Genomic DNA, 22404 nt, shown 5'->3' with positions numbered 1-22404 from the left:
TCGATGTGGATAATTTTTGGTGAGAGTGTTTATCCATACAAAAGAACACCATGTCGGACATTTTAGACTTATGTGAGCACGTGGGCCTGTTTTGAAGTCCCTCAAAGTTTGACCGTTTTTGAAGGATACTCGAACTTAAGTGGATCATACCTCCACTCAGACTCAACTGATTTAAAAAATGTTTGCTTTAAAATACTCACAAGAGCAAGTGCTTTAATTTAATTATTGTTAAAAAATAATATTTCTATAAAAATATTATGTAAACGTTATTGCGAAATATTTAAACTGGCGCCCTAGGCATGCTTCAAGCTTGATTTTGCCAATTTGTTGTTAGAAGTTTAACCTAATCAATACTCATACACTATAACTATAGAAAAATAGAGTGGTATCTCAATGGAATCCTTTTCATATAGCCCTTAATTGAAAAAAGTCATATTTGCAATAATAGTAAATTCCTTATTTGTCATGAAAAATAGTTGATGAATTTTTTTTTCTAGTTTACCGAGGGTGAATTTTTTACCTTGAAGATTTTTCTGAAAATGAGAACTTTGCAATCCAGTATGTTTCTCAGGATTGTCATCAGTGTCAAAAATTCAATGGATCAACAAATAAGTACTTACTGATAAAAATTGAATTAAAAAAGGGCTTCACATTTTATTTTCTAAAAAAAAGGTTTGTTTTTTTAAAAATCAAATTTCAAAAAATAAAAGAACCCTGCACACCCCAGACCAGAGCCTGGACAGAGGTACATGTGAGATTATGCAAACGGTTTTCAACTTTTGGTAGCACAGAATTGTTATATTATTATTATTGTGTTTTTTTTTTTTTAATGTTTTAATGCAAGTGATAACCCATTAAACTTCATTAGCAGATATAACGACGGATAGATCTCCTCTCATATTCAGCCAGCCAAGATATCTGTTGTATTTTTTTATGTAGTCCGTTGGTAAGAACGGGTGAAATTCTAGTAGCCCCAGTTAAAAAGTACATAGCCTAGGACGTTGGTGGTAGTGATTTTGTAAGCTCTTTTAATTACCTTGTCAACACATTTTTACCCTTGGATTAAAATTACTGATGGCTTTTATCCCGAAAAGCATAGAAATAACCTTATTATGCCAAAATTTATGTTTTACTGGTATATAGAGAGCAAAATTTGAAATAAAATACTATCAATAAGCCTTGATAGCTTAATAAATATTTTTTCAAGCAACAAATCTTAAGTAACTTTCAAAATATCGATTTTTTTAGGGGATACTATTTATTATTTATATTGTCCTCTGCAATGTAATCCCCTCAGATACAATACACTTGTGCCAACGCTTTTTCCAATTCTCAAAGCATTTCTCATAAGCATTTTTAGTTATAGATCATTCAACGATGCTGCAAATCTAAGTCCTTTCATAGATGTTTTGAGTTTTGTGAACAAGAAAAAGTCAATTGGCGCCAAATCCATTTAATATGATGTCTGAGGCATTATTTTGTCCAAAAAATATATCACAAGCAAACATTAAAATTAATCAGTTTCGGAACAAACTTCGCTGGCACTCGTCTCATGCTCAAAACTTTCAAAAAAAATTATAGCCCGAGCCAACCGATATTTCAATACCCTCAGCAACTTCTCTGATAGTAATTTTCTTAACAGTTTTAACGTTTTCATTTATTGATGACGTGCTTGGGCGCACAGACTGAGGCTCATCATGGGGCACTTTCTCGAATATCTTGGGAAGAGTTTTTAGCACTTGTAAATATTTTTTTACTTAGAGCCGTTTCACCGTATGCCATTGTCAACCCATTCAAGGGGTTTGGAGTACTTAATTCCATTTTATGCACAAAATTTGATGCAAGTTCTTTAATACCTGTTTTTCAATATTAAATAAATCGCGGAACGTGCAAAATACTTCTACTGTTATGCAAACAAACTAAACATACTCTTTAGCTCAAACAATAAATATATGTTTTTAGCGAGTGTGTTGACATAAAAATATAAAAATCGATTATATCAATGTACCGGGCCCGCAAATTTGTAAAATCACCTTACTTTTTGGAACCTTTCTTGAAATCTGGAACGAAATATGAAAAAACTAGCCGGTATTTTATGCTTTTTTACTTTGATTTCTTATCTTTCAATGCAAAAAACAACACTAAATCATATACAGGGTATCCACGATAAATTGGAAATACTTTAAACATCATCCAGATCCATAATGTGGATATTCGGGGTTAAATCATACTAATATAAAAGGTTGCGTGAACAATACACTATAACTTCCACCACGATTGTTTTGACAACAAACAATAGTCATCTGGAACAAGCAAGGAGAGACGCCATCCCAAATTGGCTCGCGCAGGACACAAGCCATCTGCTATCTACAAGCTTCTTAACTATCCCAAGACCACGGTGTACTGGATCTTCAATGCCTGGGAGGTTGAGGGAAGGTCTGCTGCAAGGCCCACAACATGAGAAATGACCGAATCCACACTCCCCGCTTCCTTGAAGGCTTCTGGAAGTCCATCAAGGCTTCGCTGGGGACTTCCTTGTCCAGGTTGGCCAAGAACCGTGGAGTTAGCGTGCAGCTGGTCTCCAAAGCTGTGAATGAGGACCTCGGGTACAGGTCATACCGAATGGCCAAACAACACATCCTCACGTCATCCATGAAGGCCACCAGGCTCACCAACGGTAAGCGTCTCCTCAATGACCTGAAGAGCCATGGAGGAAGAATCATCTTCTTCTCCGACAAGAAGAACTGGACTGTCGACAGAAGCTACAACGTCCAGAATGACAGGTGGCTTGCCAAGGAGAGAGAAGAGGTCCTGCAGTCTTCACCACAAAGTTCCCAGCCTCCGTGATGACCCTGGGTGTCATCTACAGCACCGGTGAGGTGATGCCTCCTTTCTTCTTCAATCCCACAGAAGGGTTTAACGCGATAAGGTACTGCGAAGTCATGGAGGAGTTCGTCATCCCCTGGATGAAGGATACGGCCACTGGGAAGGAGTTCATATTCCAACAAGACTCTGCGCCCGCACACATCGCCATGAGACAACTAACCTCTTCAACTCCCACGACATCACTTTCTGGGATCGCAACACCTGGCCCTCCAACTCACCCGACCTCAATCCGTGTGATTACTACTGGTAGGGGAAGTTGGAGAGGGAGGTGTGCAAGGTTAGCTACAAGAGCATCGCAGCCCTGAAGGGCTCCATTACGAGGGATTGGAATGCTGTCGATTCCGCGGAAGTCATCAGGGCATGCAAATCCTTCAGGGGCATGATGGAGAAGATGGTGGCTGGTGAGGGAAGACATGTTGAATAAATTTATTGTTTAATATCATGTCTGACTTTTTCATATAAACAAATACACTCCAAATGCCATTTTTATCAAGCAGGTTGAATTTTAAGATAGTTCCAATTTATCGTGGATACCCTGTATATGTAGGGTAAAAATATTTTTCAAAAAATACCTGTGTTGGCTAAAAAATCATAAATTTTGGACTATAATGATCATTTTCATCTTTCTGTAGATTATTACTGTCAGAATCAAAGGGCAATTTTTTAAATTTTCTTGACGCGTGTAATTAATTTTGTGTACATGATTTGTTTTTATGGCCTTTAATCTAAAAGGTTCTAGTACTCATTTTATATTAATATGTAATTACTATGATGGATTTTAATTGTAGAGCTACAATTCTGAGTTTTGAGGACATAATATCAATATATGGACGTACTTATGAACGTATGACATGTATATCTAAGTATTTGCCATTGTTTAGCCAGGAGTATGAATTGTATCTATAAATAAATATCATACAACTGATCCCTAAAATAGATAAGCAGCCCTTCTATAACATATGTATTTAATATTCAGATGACAAAACTTCATGATAAATGATAATCATTATTTTTTGATAGAGCTATTTATTATAATATGTATTCGTCTTACTCATCATTGACAATAATAATTGCTTATGTAATAGTCAACCTGTCTATATATATTTTCAAACCTCTTTTTTTTAAAAGGCAATGTACAGGAGCGTCCCCCCCCCCCCCACAAAAAAAAGAAGGAATTTTTGCTTTTTATTAGAAAATTTAATACTTGAACTTTAATGTAATTATTCAATTTTTTTTTCCAAAAAATTATATTTTATATTTGTAATATAATTTTTTTTGTCAACAGCAGTTGATTTTGATTTTTTTTTTTTCAAAAAATTTAATTTTATGTCGCTAGGTGTGGATTTTTGAAATTGTAGTCCAAAAAGCCCCTCCCCCATATAATGCTGCGGACGACCCTGATATATACGTTGTTCTGCTTTAAATGATTGATTAAAGGCTTGGTTTAGCCTTCAAAATTTATTTCAAAATTGGCAAATTAGATTGTTAGATTATTATTTAGTATACATTTGTTATTCTAACACATGTCATATACCAGTTTTTTTAAGCTTCAAAATTAATTAACGAGGTGTTTTAATAAGATCATTTTTTTTAATGAAATGATAAGAGTAACACTCTTTTAATACTTTTAGAACTCCAAGATTTTTATTATAGGTTGTCAACTATCGTCATATAATGCTATAACGATGATAATTTAATTGCTTCAAATATTTTTTGAAGGATACATACATACTAATAATATAAGCTAGCTGGAAATGAGTAATTCTATATTCATACATTTATGGAAAAAAAATGGGTTTTTTTTCAAAAAATTCGAAAAGCTAAGCCCCCAACCCCCAAAAAAAAAAAATATATATATATAATGCTGCGTACGAACCTAATATATACGTTGTTCTGCATTAAATGATGTACTAAAGACTTGGTATAACCTTCAAAATTTATAAAAAAAATAAGTCAAATTAAATTGTTAAATTTTTTTTCATATGATTTTTGTTTTTGTCCAATGCTGCTTAGTGATTTTTTCTACAATGATTTGCTCTGATATTTTGGTTGAGACTGCAGTTTCATAATTTAAACAAAAATTTAATTGTTTTCAAATCCTTAGTGGATCATTTTTCTCCCTCTCCAGTTAAACAAGTTATACACGTATAAAACACTTTAAACTTCACATGAGGTCATTGTACAGTGGGGTAAAATAGGAAAAACAAAATTAAGTTCTTCTGATAATCATTAATTTCCTTCACAATCGTAAATAATATATAAAATATAATGTTAAAAAATTTATTGCTATGAAATATATTTAAAAAAATGGGCAAATACACATTTAATTGTAATGTGCATTTTTGACCACGTTTTTAAGTGATTTTACCCCTCTGTGCAATGTTCACAATTTGGAAAAATACATTTGAGGTCATCAACAACTCATTTATAAGATTGTTAGAGATGTTAAAGGATGTCGAACAAGATCAATATAGATCGAATTTTTCTTTGGTACCTATGTAAACATAATTTTTCTGAATGACCGTCTCAGAAAGAATTTGTTTAAAGGACCAAATTTGTTCGATGCAACAAAAAATGATGAAGATTTCAGACCGATCTAGGATATCCAGATCGAAGCACAAAATTTAATACTGAGATTGTTTTTATGAATATTTATAGGCTTGTAAAAATGTTGGACTTCATGCATACTTTTTCTTTTGACAAGAAACACTCTAGATCCTAGATACATTTGGATTTAGGATGACGTAATGTGTTTTGTTGCTAGCGTGTATGATTTTGAAAACTATTTATTATTTCAAATGAAATGATTGATTTATAGACCATGAAAATATAAATTCGGATGACATAACCTACATAAACTTCTTACATATGTATATTATGCCCAAAATCACAGAAATCCAATGGCGTTATTGTTTTTTCTTCAACAGTGTTCGTAACGATTGTTCTTTGAATTCGAATTAGGTATTGTTAGGATTTGAATACTGCCCAACAATTATTAAACAGTTATCCCATAGTTTGGAAAGATTATCTAACTAATATGGACATTGTGGTATCGATCACAAAATTTATCGGTCCCGTCCTAAATAATCTTAAAAAAGCGTCTAAGTTGGACAAAAAACCGTTTCAAGGAACAAAATAGACTTTATTAAATGATTTCATCATAGATTTCATCCGCTTTCTCATTACCAATCAATCATCACCCGTATGAATAATCAATGATTTAATTAGTTATTAATTAAAAATACAGAACGGCAATTTTTTTAAAAATTTTTTGCGTTAATGATACTGAATGAGTTGTACTAAACTTTGTCAATTGGTAAACTGAGCTATTTTTCTATGTTATAAAGAGAATGGTTCCTTTTTAGACAGTCCTCTAAAAATTGAGATTATTTTGAAAGGCGAATAACTAAAACCAGACCGATATTAAGGATTGATAGAACTTCCGACACTAACACCCTGCTGATTTTGGGATTTTTCTGTTTCTTTCGTGAGGAAAGGTTGGGAGATCAAATAAAGGCAATTAAATGATCCATCTTCATGTTACTAGGAATATTGATCCATCTATTGAAAAAGGAGAAGAAAAAAATACCAAAAACTGATGAATACATATTTAGAAAAAAAATATCGTTAAAATTCCAATGTAGTTGAATAGAAAAATAAGGAATGCAACAATTATTCCTGTGCTTCTTTGAAAAGTTACAATATGAAGTCGTATGAATGAAACTATTATTCACAAATGCATACTTTTCCCTGTTCTCCATCTGCATTTACAACCATTGTGTGGGTGTGTGTTATTGTATATGGTCAGGAATTGTTCATTCTTATGGTTGAAATAAGGTTTTTGTTGCTACAGGGGCAGCAAATGGTTCAAGTATGTCAAGGGGAGGAGTGGAACACAACCCATCATTTGATAGAGGATTTCTCTTCCACTTCATACTTTTGTTGATTGAATGTCTCACCCATTGGGTGTGACCAATTGAAGACCATTTCTTTCCTTCCTAAACACCACAATTAATCCGATAAATCATTGTCTATCTGTATGATTAATCTTCATTATTCATTTAATCTATGTACGTATTGAATGGATTTTTCCATTTAATTCCTGCTGATTACTATATTCATAGTGGCTCCTACATTCTTCATCTTGTAATCCTTTCTCGGTTCTATTCTTATTAATGTTGCGCGTCAAAACAAAAACAATCTTAAACAAAAATCAAGTAAATGAAAAATCTCCATGGAGATGGAATACATAGAGTGATTATACTTTGACGTCGCGAGAGCAGACGAGAGTTGAATTATAGTGAGAATAATCTCCCAAATCCATCATTAATATTTTGAAAGGCCAACTAAAATTATATTTAAATTTTTAAATTGGAATATTTATTTTATATCATAAAATAATCTGTTCAAAAAATTTTAATAGCCTATTAACCCTCTTAAGCCATAAAATTATGTTAATATATTCTTATTATTGGAATAAGCATTTGCAAAAATAAAAATATTGGAAGCGCCATCATTTTATTAATATACCGAATTATTACAATTCAAATTGTCAAGTTTGTCTTCTTTTTCGTCTACGTCAACTACTTATTCATATCATCACTCTATTTATTTATAAAATAAATCTTCCTTGACTTATCTTTATAGAAATTTCCAATATATCGTTTATATCATAAGTATAAATGCATTAATGGGTGTATAATTCATATATTTGTTTAAATATGGTCTTAATTTTCTAATTTCTGAAATGAATTGAGATACTCAACATATTATCCATAGTCTGGAACCTTTATTTAATTCATGAAACTTAGTTTAGTTCCGATACTATCTTTCAAATTTATCATATTACTTTTCTTAGGGTTGTATTGTTCCTTAATATGCGACTTAAAATATGTCCCATCCTACGTCCAGTCCTGTTCCCTCTTTGCTATTGTTTCTTGAAAAAACATCTATAATTATGAAGCACTTTCTTTAAGGAATCATTCTTACTAATATTTTAGTAAAATACCTCAGTTTATCAATTGAAATAGTTTACATAATAAAACAAACTTTCATGCACAAGAATACTTTTTCATTATATTATTTTCATAAATATTTTATCCTAGATGGTCAAGATGGATTGATGATCACGTTACAAGCTTATTATTATTTAAGATGGGACATTTGTGGATGTATCTTTTTCTGTAACTGTTCGGAAAGTGTTACGACCTTTATCTGCAATTTGTGCGCTTCCAAAGGGGTTATTAAAATACTTAACTGATGATAGAATTATAAGATAATTACGATGAAATTGAGAATATAAATGTAACCCAGACTTATTTATGAGAAAAATCATGGATGATTCACGTTTGTAACTCAGTTTTAAATTAACTTTTTTATGGCATCTCTGTCCTTCAAAATCAGACACTATTTTTATTTACATACATACATGATAAACCTTTCATGGTATTACTCCTCAAGGTTAGGTTGACGAAATGTTTTATTTAATAGGTAGGATGTAACCTATGTTTACTAAGGTATATACCATAGAATCTTATGTTACATATTAAACCTACATAGATTTAATGCAAATCTCGTCCACAAATCATTTTGATGAAAATAAATGAATTGTGGAGTATCATGCAATACGTGAATTATACCTTTTGAGTCATATTTATCTTTGAAATAACTTTAATTTTATTCAATATGTAAAATATCACGTATTGTTGATATGCTTATTTTAAACGTTTATGCATTTAAAGCATTCGAACTTTATGAAGGGTTATAAATTACATTCTCCTGTTTGCTTCTCAATTTGATTATGATCATTTTTTACGAGTTTGACAAATTCGGAGCCCATACTTTGTGTTCATAATACATACTAACAAAGTACATGATGGCGTTACACGTTACCTCTCTAACATGTAAATATACATTTATTTTGTTGTCCCCTGTCGATCTGTCAGCTTCTTTCCCCTAATCATTGTTCTAAATGTTTATTGGTGGGATTTTAATTAATTTTTGTTTGGAATTGAACTATTCCAAATATTTATTGAATAGTAATTCCTTAGTTGGGAAGAATTGGCTTACTTTTATCCTTATTTTGAGCATGTTTTCCTTGTTTCTTTTTCAATAATAGCTTGCAATATATAATAAGGGTAAACAATGTGAGTTGTGACCTTCCTAATAAGATTGTTTTATCTTTGTTTCTAGAAAATGCTGAAATTTATTAGGCAACTCACACATACAATATGTCTATTAACAAGTATCTAGTTAGATTTGTTATTTATGTTTGAATATAAAAACGGTAAATTGTAAATCGTTGTTTGTTATAGAAGAGTGCCATTTAGTTTTCTTACTGCGAAGAATATTTCCTTAGTATGTATACAGAAAAGACAATCCCAGTTAGCCACAAAAATAATAAATAACTCATTAATTAGGGTTTAGAAGACGTGCTATTTTCAAGCTCATAATGGCATAAATAATGTCTGACATTTAGGAGATTTGATGTAACTATGAACACCTCCTACTGCGTTAGTTATTGATGTAATGAGAAAAAGCTAGCTGTTGATTAGAATTCAGATAAAGCTCTCTTGTCACATTAAATGTTCATATAATCAGATACCCATATATTTTTTTAAAAGAATATTCATGCATGGTTTATGGACTACATTTGAAAGATCATTGATAGAGATCAGGATTTGCAGAGCAAAAATGAGGACCTCCTAAGGCAGCGATCCTTTATGATACATACACACTGAAAATACAAGATTGTATTCCTTCTTAATTTTGACTAACAAATTTTTAAAGGAAATAAAAAGGTTATCCCTTACATTTGTAAAAGGTTATTTCGCCATACTGTTAGATTGTGTATGAACAAAAAAAAAACCTTGTTTTCTTTCAAAAAGCCACTTTTTTGTTCACATTGTTTAAGGAAGAACGCAATTGTGGATACATAGATGGGTTTAAACTTTGTTTATTCCTCCAAAGATAAAGATAAAATTAATTTCATTAATTATATGCATCTTTTTGCTCAGACTGTTGGACAAAAGATTTTTTTCACTAACAAGTCACAAATTGTATCATAAACCAAAGTGGCGTCCAATTGGAGGTTTAGAGTTGATTTATTTATTGAATAAAACGTACTAATTTTCTAAAAATCCTTAATAAACTTCATCAAACGTGCTTAATCATTTAAAAAAATTAAAAGCTGTCTGTATTGAATACAACTTGACTGTCAAAGGAAAACTGTAATATTCAAATTAATACTAAAAGGTACTAAAAATTTCTATAAAATGGCTTTAAAAAATTGTTTTGGATCGATTAGGGAAGAAAAAAGTAGGACATTTGGAGACAAATATCTGATCTTTGCATATGTAATTTTCAATTTATTGTCTAGAATCTATAATATGTAATTAAGAATTCATAATGGGATTTAAACATATTAGGTTAAGTAAAAAGTTCTGAGCGTTTTTTCTAGATGTTTTTAGTGAGCTATATCTAACGTTTTATGCATTGCATCAAAAAAAAAGTCTGACGTATGCTGAAAAGTTAAGCATACATTTAAAAATAAGCTCATCTACAGTTTTGTGTTTGGTGAAGCCAGTTGTGTGTTATAGCGTTCGAAAAAGGAAGTAAAAGAAAGAGAAAATTTGATAAATTCTTCATTATCACTACAACCAAGGTGAAAAGGGGGAGCAAGTGGCCAAAAAAATTGTGCTGTTTATGGTCCCAATACAGTATGAAATGCAACAGCAAGCGGTGGTTCCAACAATTTCGTTCTTGTAATATGGACGTCGAAAATATCAATAAAATAATAGAAATCGGGGAGTTGGACCGGCTTGTGAGCACTTATTCCAATGCCCAAGAACTGAAGATTACCCAGAAAACCTTTTGGAAGCCTCTAAATGAGATAATCCTTACTATGTTAATTTTATTATCAAAATAAAGAACAGATTTTTTTACTTCGCTTTTTTTCTTTTTTCTTTTAAATATTAAAGACTGATATATCTAGCCATACTAAACTTTGGATCGAAAGATCTATTTTTAAAGAGAGTAAAGGTTTTCTTAATTTGTCGGTCCCATTTTGACATCCAAATACATGACAATAGTTAAGGATTTTCTTTAATTATAATGAAAAAAGGGTTTTTATATTGATAAAATTTGGTTTTTAGACCCCTAAGATGGCCAATATCAACAATGTTGACATCACATGGAAATGCTCTACTGGGTAGTGAATATGTATTTCACCGCCTCTTAAACTGTATTTTGATAGGTGTAAGAAAATATGTTGTTGTCATGTGTTTCAAACGAGATATTGCAAACAAATACATCTCACTTCTGGACAAAAATATTGGAGGTTGCAACTTTGATTAGTGCCACCATAACACCTCAGTCAGTCAAGTAGCTAAGGGTGAACTGCCACATCGTCTACCGTGTTCGCAAGCGCCAGGAAGATGTATCTGTCCTCAAAGATCGTTCTTTAGGAGGTAGGCTAGTCAAGCTAACCCCCGAAGCTGCCAAACATTGTTTTGAGGGAACTCGGACATTTCCATGACTGAATTTGCAAAAAAAAAAAAAGTATCTTGACTGGTCTACCGTGTCAAAGGTGGTCAAAGCTGCTGGAGGGAAGGCAAAAAGAGGCCCTCTTTGACTCAAAATCATACAAAATTCTTCTCGGATTAGTGTAGGAGTCTTTTTAATAACTTCTGGCCACCCAAGAGCCCGTACCATCATTCGCTGGACTTCAATATCTAGCGGGAATGGAAGTACAAAGCCTACTAAGTCCGCCACAGCAACATCACTGACCTCATGTTTTCTGAGAATAAGGAATGGAGGAAGATAAGCCGCAACCATATGTATCTGAGTGTGCTCGGCTTTCCAGTCCCGCTTGGAGGCTGTCATTGTCACCAATGTTTGTTAAGTTCACCACAAAAGTTTTTTTATTTATATTGAATAAATATCTCTTTGATGTCTACATTGTCTGAGTTCATTTGACTTCGTTCAAAATCACATGAAATACGGTGTACAAGACGGTTTAACCTTAGTCATATTTTTAAAAGATTTATCATTTGAACGAACGTTACTCCATAAATAATTATTGCTCAATAGAAAATGACATTTTTGCATCGTGTAGAAATGGTTTTATCTAAAAAAATGAAGGATGATCTTAAATATTATGGGTACTTATCATGCAAAAAAGTGCATGATAATGTAAATCTTGTTCTGATAAAAAAAATTAATATATTGAGCACACATACTTAAAGAGAAAATAAAATAAGAAATCAGCTGTCAGATATTAGTGTTGGTTTTTGGTCATGAAATCCTGGGCCCACACACAAAAAAAAAAAAAAAAGAAAGAGAGGAAATTGTTACATGTGGTCCTTTTTTAGGAACGAAGTTTCAATTTCGTTTCAGGGGTTCAACCCGCGGTTTTGACCAAAATATCGGTAAAAAAAAAAAAAAGAATCCAAGACCAAACCGGGGGGGATCGATTTCAACCCGAGTTTTAACCCTTGTAAATATTCTGAATGTGCAATGTACCAATTTGACTCAAAATAGATAAAATGAAAGTTTGTAAAAAGCTTGAAGTTTAGAAGCTTTTTTAAAAGACAAATTCAAAAATCCTATTCACAGAAAATGAAATCTTTAGGGAAAAAAAAATCAAATATTAAATATTTTGCAAAAAAAATTTAAACATTAATGGCTGTTCATATATATAAATTTTTTGGAAAAAAAAAAAATTGCAGAACTAAATTGAATTTAAAATGTTAAAATTTTGAAAACAAATTCAGATATTGGAATTTTTGAGGAAGAATTCAAATATTAAATTTTCTAGTAAAAATCAAAAATTCTTTTTTTTTTTTTTGTGTTACTATCCCCTCCAGACCTCCCCTACGTACACCCATGCGAATAATAATGTAGCTTTCATTTATTTACAGAGGTGCATATGTATGATGTCTTTATAAGGGAGAATATAATAAAAAAGGTGTGTATCATCCTTTCATATCCTCTTAATTTATAAATATGACCAGTAAACACAAAATTAAACTGCCAACATTTAATCTCGAAACTGAATCCGGATACCATTTATATACTTAATATGTAATTCAGAATATATTATACGCGACACCAACACCCCCAAAGATTAAACCCATTTGATGAAGTTTCTTACAGATTCTTAGGAAATTTGCCATTTTTATTATATAAATATATCAGCTCTAGACCTCCAATTTTACTTCTCTGTGGTTTATGATACAATATATGACGTTAGTTAAAGTATTTTTTTTATACAAGAGTTTGAGGAAAAAAAAAATGAATACAACAAAGGAAATTAATTTATTTTCATCAATTGGTGAAAGAAACAATTATGCCTACTCATGTATCAACAATTGCGTTTATGCTTAAACAATGTGAGAAAAAAATTCCGTCTTTAAATGGAAATAAGATTTTTTCGTTACAACATTTGCCTTACTTCAATTAGTAAGTAAATATCATTTTTTAAGTTAATATTCAATATTTTCTTGCACTTAAAGTGTAGCTGTCTTTTCTAACTTATTTCACTTTTTTTTTTTACAATCATTAGATTAATAAACAAAATGTTCCGACTGACTTCCCATTTTTCCAAAATCGAATAATCCATGTGGGGTGCCCCAGTGGCGACGGTCCTGGACGTCACTTTCCAGGCTCTGTACACCCTTTGTGAAAGTATGTTTTTTTAAATTGGAATGTTAGCTCTAAATTCTCAAATATTGGGTTCCTCCAATTTGTTCGTTTCATTACGAATTAGGATTAAATATCAAAATTTTGGAACGGGTATGTATTAAACTACTAGCATGAGTTCCACACTTTACTTAAGAGTAATACGTGTCGATGAACTTTCCTTTAATAATTTACATAGATATGTACGCTACTTTCATTATTAATTTATTGCACTGAGCTTTACCTACACACGGTCGTTATTAAAAAGGAGTCCTCCACAGACAAACTTCGCTTTATTAATATAGATTTAACACTCAAAATTTAGTTACGAACAAGCGTACATAAAATAGATGTATGATAGTGCTGTTTTTCATTAAAAATGTCACAAAAAGTTTATATATTTTCTTATTTTTTTTAATTTTTTTTTTAATCTATGAGCCTACCATAAAAAAGAACACATTACAACTTTAATCAAAGATAACTTTAGATCTAAACATGGCAAATACATTTCAAAATAGTTTTGGAATCTTTCAACATTGCCATTTGAAACATATTCGAATCCTGTCAGCACCAAGTGATTAAAAAAGTTTAAAATCTTAAAAATAGCCAGAAATAACGAATCCTTTATTGTAATAGAGAAAAATTAGGCCATTTTAGAATCATGGAATTAAACTTCTCCATATACATTATATGTTTTTATTGTATCACGAATATTTGTAATTTTTTTAGCAAGTGATATCTGAGCATTACATATGGTTTTTGATAAAATATGGTGCATAGAGTAAGTAAATACTGTCTTCAAAAAAAAAAATAATTGATTGATTTTTCTCACTTTATATGCATAGAGATTATTGAGTTATTTGCTCTGATAATATTTTTGGCAATTGATAACTGATTCTTCCATTTCCTCGAATATATATTTATTTCAATGTTTCATTTTTTACATAAGTCTATAACTTTTAGAACCAGAAACAGTCTTGAGAAAGACTGCTTTTGAAAATACATTTACTAAACATAATTAAGTAAGAGTAAGTGATGTTTAGAGTCGTAAAAACATGCTGTACTTGCGTGGGAATTTTGTTGTTGTTGGCCACCTGAGAAATGTTTTATTTTACAAATTTGTTATGTATATATGTATAAACATAAAATATTATAATACGAAATTGCTAGGAGGAATTGAATTGTATTAACATAAATAAACATTTTAGCTTCAAATTAGTACTCCTAGCCAAGATCTACATCTAAAAACAGTTAAACATTCCAACAATCAAAAAATCACACACTAAATAATAAATCCATCGGTGTTTCTTATTCCATTAGGACCAGGAGCTTTGTTGTCCTTAATGTTAATTTTTAATGCAGTTCTTTTCAGAAGAAAAAAACAGGAGCTATAAATTCTTACAATATTTAGGAAAGCAAAATTCTCCAACCACTCATTGTGACCTGAAAATTATTATAAGCTATCCTTCTTAACTTCTGAGGGTTTTTGTGTTTCGTTTAATTTTATTCTTCTAATCCTTGGACTGGAGTCATTTTCTAGACAAAATGAACAAAAAGAATACCTATTATTTATTCGTAGCTCCACAATTGCTTAATTTGTTTCCCAACTGATGGAGAACAAAAACACTGGGACAAAATTTGCTGTTTATTAATATCAATAAGATTCTTTGGGGGTTTATTTGCCATTCTCTTTTCATTTGTGTCCTTATGTAGAGCTGCTAATATAATCATAGATTGAACTAATTCCTTCGCAAATATTCGATACTAAAATGTTTTCATTATTACAAAATGTCCCCGCCGGAGTTGTATTTTCGGTTAGTGTAAATTTTTTTTGGACAGTACAAATGTTTACTCTGTCATTTTCAGGAATGTTTTCTTGACTAGTTGTATTTTTATTCCCATCTGAATCTACAACATTATCTGTGTTATCCTTAGTCTTGTCAACAATGGCGGAACCATTATCAATGTTTTCACTTGTTATATTATTATCCATTGCATAGTCTTCGAATAAAACTTCTTTAACTGACTTAAGATAATCTCCCCATTTCACAAACTGATTGATACAATTTTTTGCAAAGTTACCTATTTCGCAACACTTTGTACATGTTATTGACTGACCTACGTAACTAATCCGAGTCTTAAAACCTATAAATATGATGGACTAGAATAGCTGAAGCCCCCCCAAAAAAAAAAAAAAAATTAATTAATTAAAAAAATTTGTTATAAAAAAATTTCAGTTGTAGATTTTTCTATTTTTTTTCAAAAAAACTTTAATTTTTGGATATATTATTATAAAATTCAAAAAAAAAAAATATATATATATAATATTGCTGACCCCCAGAAATATTATTCAAATTATTAGGGTACCATGTCAAGTTTTGATTTATTTTTTATTCATTGACCGGTCAAATTATTCACAACGCTATCGATATTTTGGTTAACATTAAAAGATGTAAGAATGGCAAATGAACCTCAATGAACAAACTATATTAATAACTATTTGATAAATGAAATTAATTTAATCTTGAGTTATTACTTAATAGTGATTCTAATTCTTTGCGTGTTTGAGGAATTACCCGTTGAAAGCCATGAATGAAAAAAAAATCATTTTCTTCATTTTTATATAAATCTTTACCTTAAAAGGTATTGTATTTAAATTGTAAAATGTACACATTATAGGTTTGTACATAGGTTTACGTGAAGCTTATTCTATCAACATTAAAAGATCATAAAATTGTTCGCACGTGATTATATTTACATTGAACTTTTCAATTTTTGGGTACTTATTTATTCAATGTACCTGGACCTTTTTGGCTGGAGCAATAAATAAGAGACACACTTTGTCAAAGTTTGAGCCTTTTAGACCGATTTTAGGTTTGTACAGACCATCTATTATGAATTGGGATTCTTGGAAATAAAATTGTAATTGTTACGCCTCGTGTACTTCCTAAATATTATACAATGAGTCAAGAATTGTATTTTGTTCAAATTAAATAGCCTGTAACTTGCTTAAAAAAAAGACCTCAGAGGCTTCAAACATTACCAAATTAAGTTTTTTGATGGTCCCTCAGCAGAAATTGTATGTTTACTGGGAGGATGTGGGATATTATTTCGAAAACGGAACTGTTGTGTACTAGGTATGCTCCTATGAAATGAGACTTCCTGCTATTGGTCCCTAGGTGTCGCCAGTTAGACATTATAAACCGGTCCAAAAATCTAAATGTTTATTTCGACATGTGTCAACAGTATTTAATTTATTGTTTCGTTAGTTTCATTCAAAAACGCACTTTTTTCGCTCGTAAAAATATCTCATTGTGTGAAGAAAAACGCTTCTCAAGCCCATCAAATGCTTGTGGAAGCTTACAGTGGACATTTTCTAAGCAGAGCACAGTGCTTCAAGTGGTTTGAAAAATTCCAAAAGGGGGTGATTTTGACGTGATAAATGAAGATGAAAGAAATGAAGGCAATGCTGTGTGTGTTCTGGGACCAGTGTTGTGTCATATGGTATGACCTTCTACAACCCGGTCAAACTGTTAATGGGGATCAAAACCAACAACAATTGGCCGATTTGAACCATGATATACCCCCAAAACATCCAAAATATGAAGCCAGGCAACACAAGGTAATTTTCCTGGATGACAACGCACTACCGCATCGCTCTATAGGCACCCACCAGCTTGTTGAATCGTACAACTGGGAACCTCTTACTCGTGTGGCTTACTCATCAGACCTGGATCCTTCTGAAATCACTGTTTGCACCGATATGCCACAAACTCAATGATTTACGCTTCGCTTATCTCGCTGTAGCCAAAGAAATGGATCGATGGCTGGTTTGCAGCCAAAGAAGAACACTTTTTTTTGGAAAGGCTTTCATAAATTCCCTGAAAGATGGAGAAAATATGTTGCTAGCGAATGGGCATACTTTGGAAATTAAATTTGTAACCCTTTTTTCACAATAAACGTTCAAAATTTCTCAAAAGTGATTGAAGGCACAGCGCATTACACTTAAACTAACAAAAATTCATCGTCACGATCAGGAAATAAGAAATTGATATATTTACTTGGAAAGGTCATATTGAGGCCACATTAAGTTTACATTCGTCAAATAAAGGCTTTAAACTGTAATTCATGGTATTTTAACTCATTATAGAAGTGTAAGTACAAAGTTCATCCCTATTGCAAACAGGAGATACCAGTGTCTAAAAAAATTAACTGGTTTTTTTTTTCTTGTTTGATAGCTAAGATTGACATATTTTATGTTTTTTAATGATTCATCAAAAGTGAGTTTTGAATATTTTTTTAGCTGCTAAATACATTTTTTTTTTAATATTTGAAAGAAAAAAAACTAGAAACATTTATATGTAAGTTTTTTTTATATTTGAAGCAAATGATTCGTTCATCAAATATATGGTTTTTTTTTAAATTGAGACATCTATGTTTAAAGTATTTTAAAGTTCTATTGTATAATCAGAAGTTATGGTGTATGCATGGCTTGTGATGTACTTTAATGTTAATTAAATGATTGAAACTACTTTTTAATATTCATGTACAATTTTTTAATAGTTTATTAGATAAATTAGTAAAAATATTTGGTTTTAATGTAAAAGTATAATCTGTAATTGTTTTGTCAAATAGAAAGTGAAATAAAAGTACTTAAATATATCATAAATATGAAAAAATGAATCATTCAACTTGAATTGTTAAAGGATTTAAACTTTTTCATAAAAATATCGAATGTTTCTTTAGGTAAATAAGATAGGTATTTAGACTATTCCATATATCTTGCAAAAAAATATTCCTTTTTTCATTACATACATCTTATCTTTTTACCTTGTTATACAATTTATTATATTATTTTAAAAAATAACTAAAAAAGGAATAACAACCTCAATGACGTCACAAGGGATCAATTTTACCTTCTTTAAGGACTAACATGTGGGACAAGACTTGACTGCAGTCCTTGGTTATATATTATGACCGATCCAACACTAGTTATTACACGTGCAGTTTGCAATTTGTAAAATTTATTTATAACTCAAATTAAAAACTTGAAAGCAAAAATGTTTATTATGTCAATGCACTTTATCTTTGACCTTTTCATCATGCAAAAAAATTACGTAATATTTTTAATCATTTGTTAGATCCATTTGTTTAAAAAAAGAATTGATGATGTAATCGATAAATATCTGTTGATTGCAACTTGTCAATCCATCTTTGATAAATTGGGATCAGAGGCTTCCTATAACACAGATGTGATGTACATTCGTATTTTTAGTCATATGAATTACTACGTACATATGATGCATTTTAGGGTTTGTATTTTTATTCAAGGTCCCATTTGTGATGTAATTTTGGTCATTTTAATTTTTATAAAAAGAAGCATTTACGGTTTTCCTGATTTTTTAAAGGTAAAGTTATTTATTTTTGTTCAACAAAAATTACTTTTACTACAGTTAAATTCTGCTATTTTAATATTCTTTACCTCTGATAAAATAGAGAAAGTGCAAATCATTGAGCACATACTTTGAACGAGGTGTACAATATTTTAAAAGTATAATCTTATTTTATATTTGAGACTGTATAAGAGGCTTAAAACGATCATCTTAACCCAAAAATTCAATATTTTCTTAATTAAAATGGTCTTTGATATAAAATGGCATAAGAGGCCTTAAACTTTACCACAGTCAGTTTTTTTTTGTCCCCAGTAGAAAAATATGACTTTGTGCAAGAAGGGGGTAAATTAACTCAAAAAGCAGGGAATCTTAACCTTTTGTCTCCAATTCCCCACATTTTTATGAGAAAACTCTCCATTTCCCACCACAACATCCGTCTTTGACAAATTCAATTTTAACCCATGCAATGTTTAGTGTGTAAATATACGCTTTGCTTTTTTGCATCATTTTACAGTTATCACATGGAAATAAAATACAAACAAAAAGATTTGTTGTTTTTCTCTCAATTTATTTGGCCCATAAAAAGCATATTAAAAATGTAACACTAAACGCATACAAGTTAATGAAACTTTTGCATTTACAAGTGCCCGAATTTTAGGTCCCACTTTTGAAATGGCGCAGGACTAATCAGATTCAAGGTCAATCAGGTGGCTTTGCGATATAATTTTGATCTCAGCCATGCTCGAAAACGCAATATTGCCACTTTTACACAAACATGACTTACAATACCCTATATATTGGTTGTTTTGTGATTAAAACAGTCTGTAAGTGGTTTTTATTAGTGTTGAGTCGGTTCTTATTTATTCGGTCCAGTCCAGTCATACGACCGGTCCTTAACTGTCTGTCCTTGGAATTTTTCATAAAAATATGAAGAGTTTATTGTGCCAAATAAGAGATATGAAATATATATTAAGATTATTGCCATATCTTGCAAAAAAGATTATATTTTTCATTATAATATAATATAATATGAACATATTTTATGTTGTTACTTGGTTATATAATTTATTCCATTATCTAATGGATCTAATTTTGAAAAATTGGAAGAAATTTGTAAAATTTTGTCAGCAGTGATTCTTCTGTCTGCTGAACAAGTGGTCTAAAGCATATAACAGTCATGTGCGGTCAAGTAGATTTTTAGTAGATATCTAAGTTGATATTCTTATCTATTCAATGACTCTTTTTAGAAAAATGTACAGACTACAAAATAAATTAATTGATACACGTGCGTATTATCTATGTAGAACAAGTTTGGATGTAAATGAGAGTTTGAACCTATATTTTATATTCCCTATAAAAAAATGTAAGATTGGATGTCATAAAAAATAACAACATCAAATAAGGTTTCTACAAAACACATCTTTTTTAAAGATTCTCAGAGTATGTTAACATTATGTACATATAAGCTCTATAAGTTCTTCTTACCATGAATTTATCTTTTTACTTAGCATACACATATTATTTGCGTGTATGTCCATAATAAGTATGATTGTACATATACATAAATCCTGATAAGGTTCTTGGAAGGTATGTAATTGGTTTCTTGTGCCCTATGAATGATAATAAAATAAATAAAAGTGTTACTCACTCACGGATATCTTTCAAACACATCCTGCTTTTATTGAAGAAATGGACGTAATTCCCGGCATTGCTCGGAGTTATTAGTTGTTGACGAACATACAAAACTTGCTTTATTATATAGATTTATTTTATTAACATAAAAGATTACTCCTCAAAGAATCCTTAAGTGTACTCTTCGTTTTTTCTAACGATAGTCACACGTAGCTAAAAACGCTTATATATATAATTTTCTGTGAATAACTAGATTTTTGTAACTTTTTGTGAATAGCTGAGGGTTTTTGAAATTTTTTTCCTTAAAATTTGATTTTTTTTCCTAAAAACTTAATTTTTTTTGAGTAACTAAGGATTTTGGAAATATTTTTATAAAAATTTAATATTTTGAACTTAAATTTGGAATAGCTATTGACTCTTGATTTTTTTTACAAAAAATTTAATTTTTCAAATAAAAAAAAAATATATTTTTGACTAAAAATATTTAAATAATAACAGAAATATGTTAAATATATGCTGTTTTAAATTAAGACATGTCTATGTCAAATCAGCTAACTGAGCCAGAAGCAAAAAGGGTTGAATCTGACCTTAGTCTCCACCTGCATTAATTTACTTGATATGAATAAAAAATTTAATTCACTTATCACTATGACTAATTTAGAGATAAGTGGATTTCTATAATTGTCGAGATAATTTATTATATAAAAACTTCTTTTTTAAAATTATGATTAGCAATGTATCTAATCATAATCTTTTGTAGACAATTTGACTCTATTTACTCCCTTAACGAAGTTGAACGGAGGTTATGTTTTCACCTATTCTTTTTATTCACAAGAATTACGGCAAGTTTTACAAATAGAATTTGATCAAATTTAGTTACAAAGATTATATATGGGCATCATAAGAGACCATTAAATTTTGAGATATCAATGGCATGGTAACACAAAACGTTCATTAGAAATGCATAATTGACCGTAACTTTAAAATAAATTGGGCTATAGATCTCAAATGGATGTTTTTATATAGTTTTCATAAAGATATTTCAAATAGAAAAAAATAACCTTAAGTGGAGATTTACACTCTACCTAGTTCTTATTCTAATTAACTATGTGAACACATTGTAAGCTTGCCCTACTTTATGATTGTACCTATATTGAGTCAATATATGTACTTGATCAAATAGCAATTGTCAGTTTATAAAATATAAATTGCTTAAATAAACGACGCACCCTTTAGTCGTTCTTATGAGTCCTTTCATGAAAAAAAAAAAGAAGATTATTTTAACACACGTTCAATTAATAACATATTGCCTTTTTATTTTGGTTACAGTAAGTACCCATTTGACAAGTATATGAATGAATTAGAAACGTGCTAGATAACGTCTTATCAATAAATGAATCCACATGAAGTATTTTTTTAAGAACAATTATATCAGAGGAGCTTTTGTATGTATATGAGTCTCCTTTAATAAGATACCATTTCACATAAGGGTTGCACTTTATTATGCTTTTATAAAACCTCTTTCCATTAATGACCCTTTGTTACTAATGAATAGATTCTATTCTAGACTAATGCACATACAATAATAAGCATTAATGTATTTTTGTTTGTTTTAGCTCACCGATGCTTTGTGTGCATCCCATCCATTAAGAAGAAGGATCACGAGGTCCTCAGCTTAATAAAGGAGTTCAGTGGAGAAAAAATCCGTAGATGCGAAGAGTTTCACGATTCTGCACGAGAAGATTTTATTAAGGAATGTCCCGAAGATAGTGTGGGTTGCTTGACTCAGTTTCAAGGTGAGTAGTAATATGAT

At 30.7% G+C, this 22404-nt stretch overlaps 1 protein-coding gene across 1 annotated transcript in view; it reads left to right on the top strand.

The window, feature by feature from the left end:
* Nucleotides 1-22404, top strand: part of LOC121129126 (uncharacterized) — a 72248-nt gene that overhangs the window by 48758 nt on the left and 1086 nt on the right. Inside the window, exon 2 of the mRNA XM_040724803.2 lies at nucleotides 22208-22387. Within this exon, the coding sequence (XP_040580737.1) occupies nucleotides 22208-22387 (180 nt within the window). The remainder of the gene's footprint in view (nucleotides 1-22207; nucleotides 22388-22404) is intronic.

Source organism: Lepeophtheirus salmonis, chromosome 14, assembly GCF_016086655.4.
Source record: "Lepeophtheirus salmonis chromosome 14, UVic_Lsal_1.4, whole genome shotgun sequence".
Lineage (NCBI taxonomy): Eukaryota > Metazoa > Arthropoda > Copepoda > Siphonostomatoida > Caligidae > Lepeophtheirus > Lepeophtheirus salmonis.
Note: the sequence above shows the minus strand (reverse complement) of the source record. Positions and strands in the feature narration are given on the sequence as shown.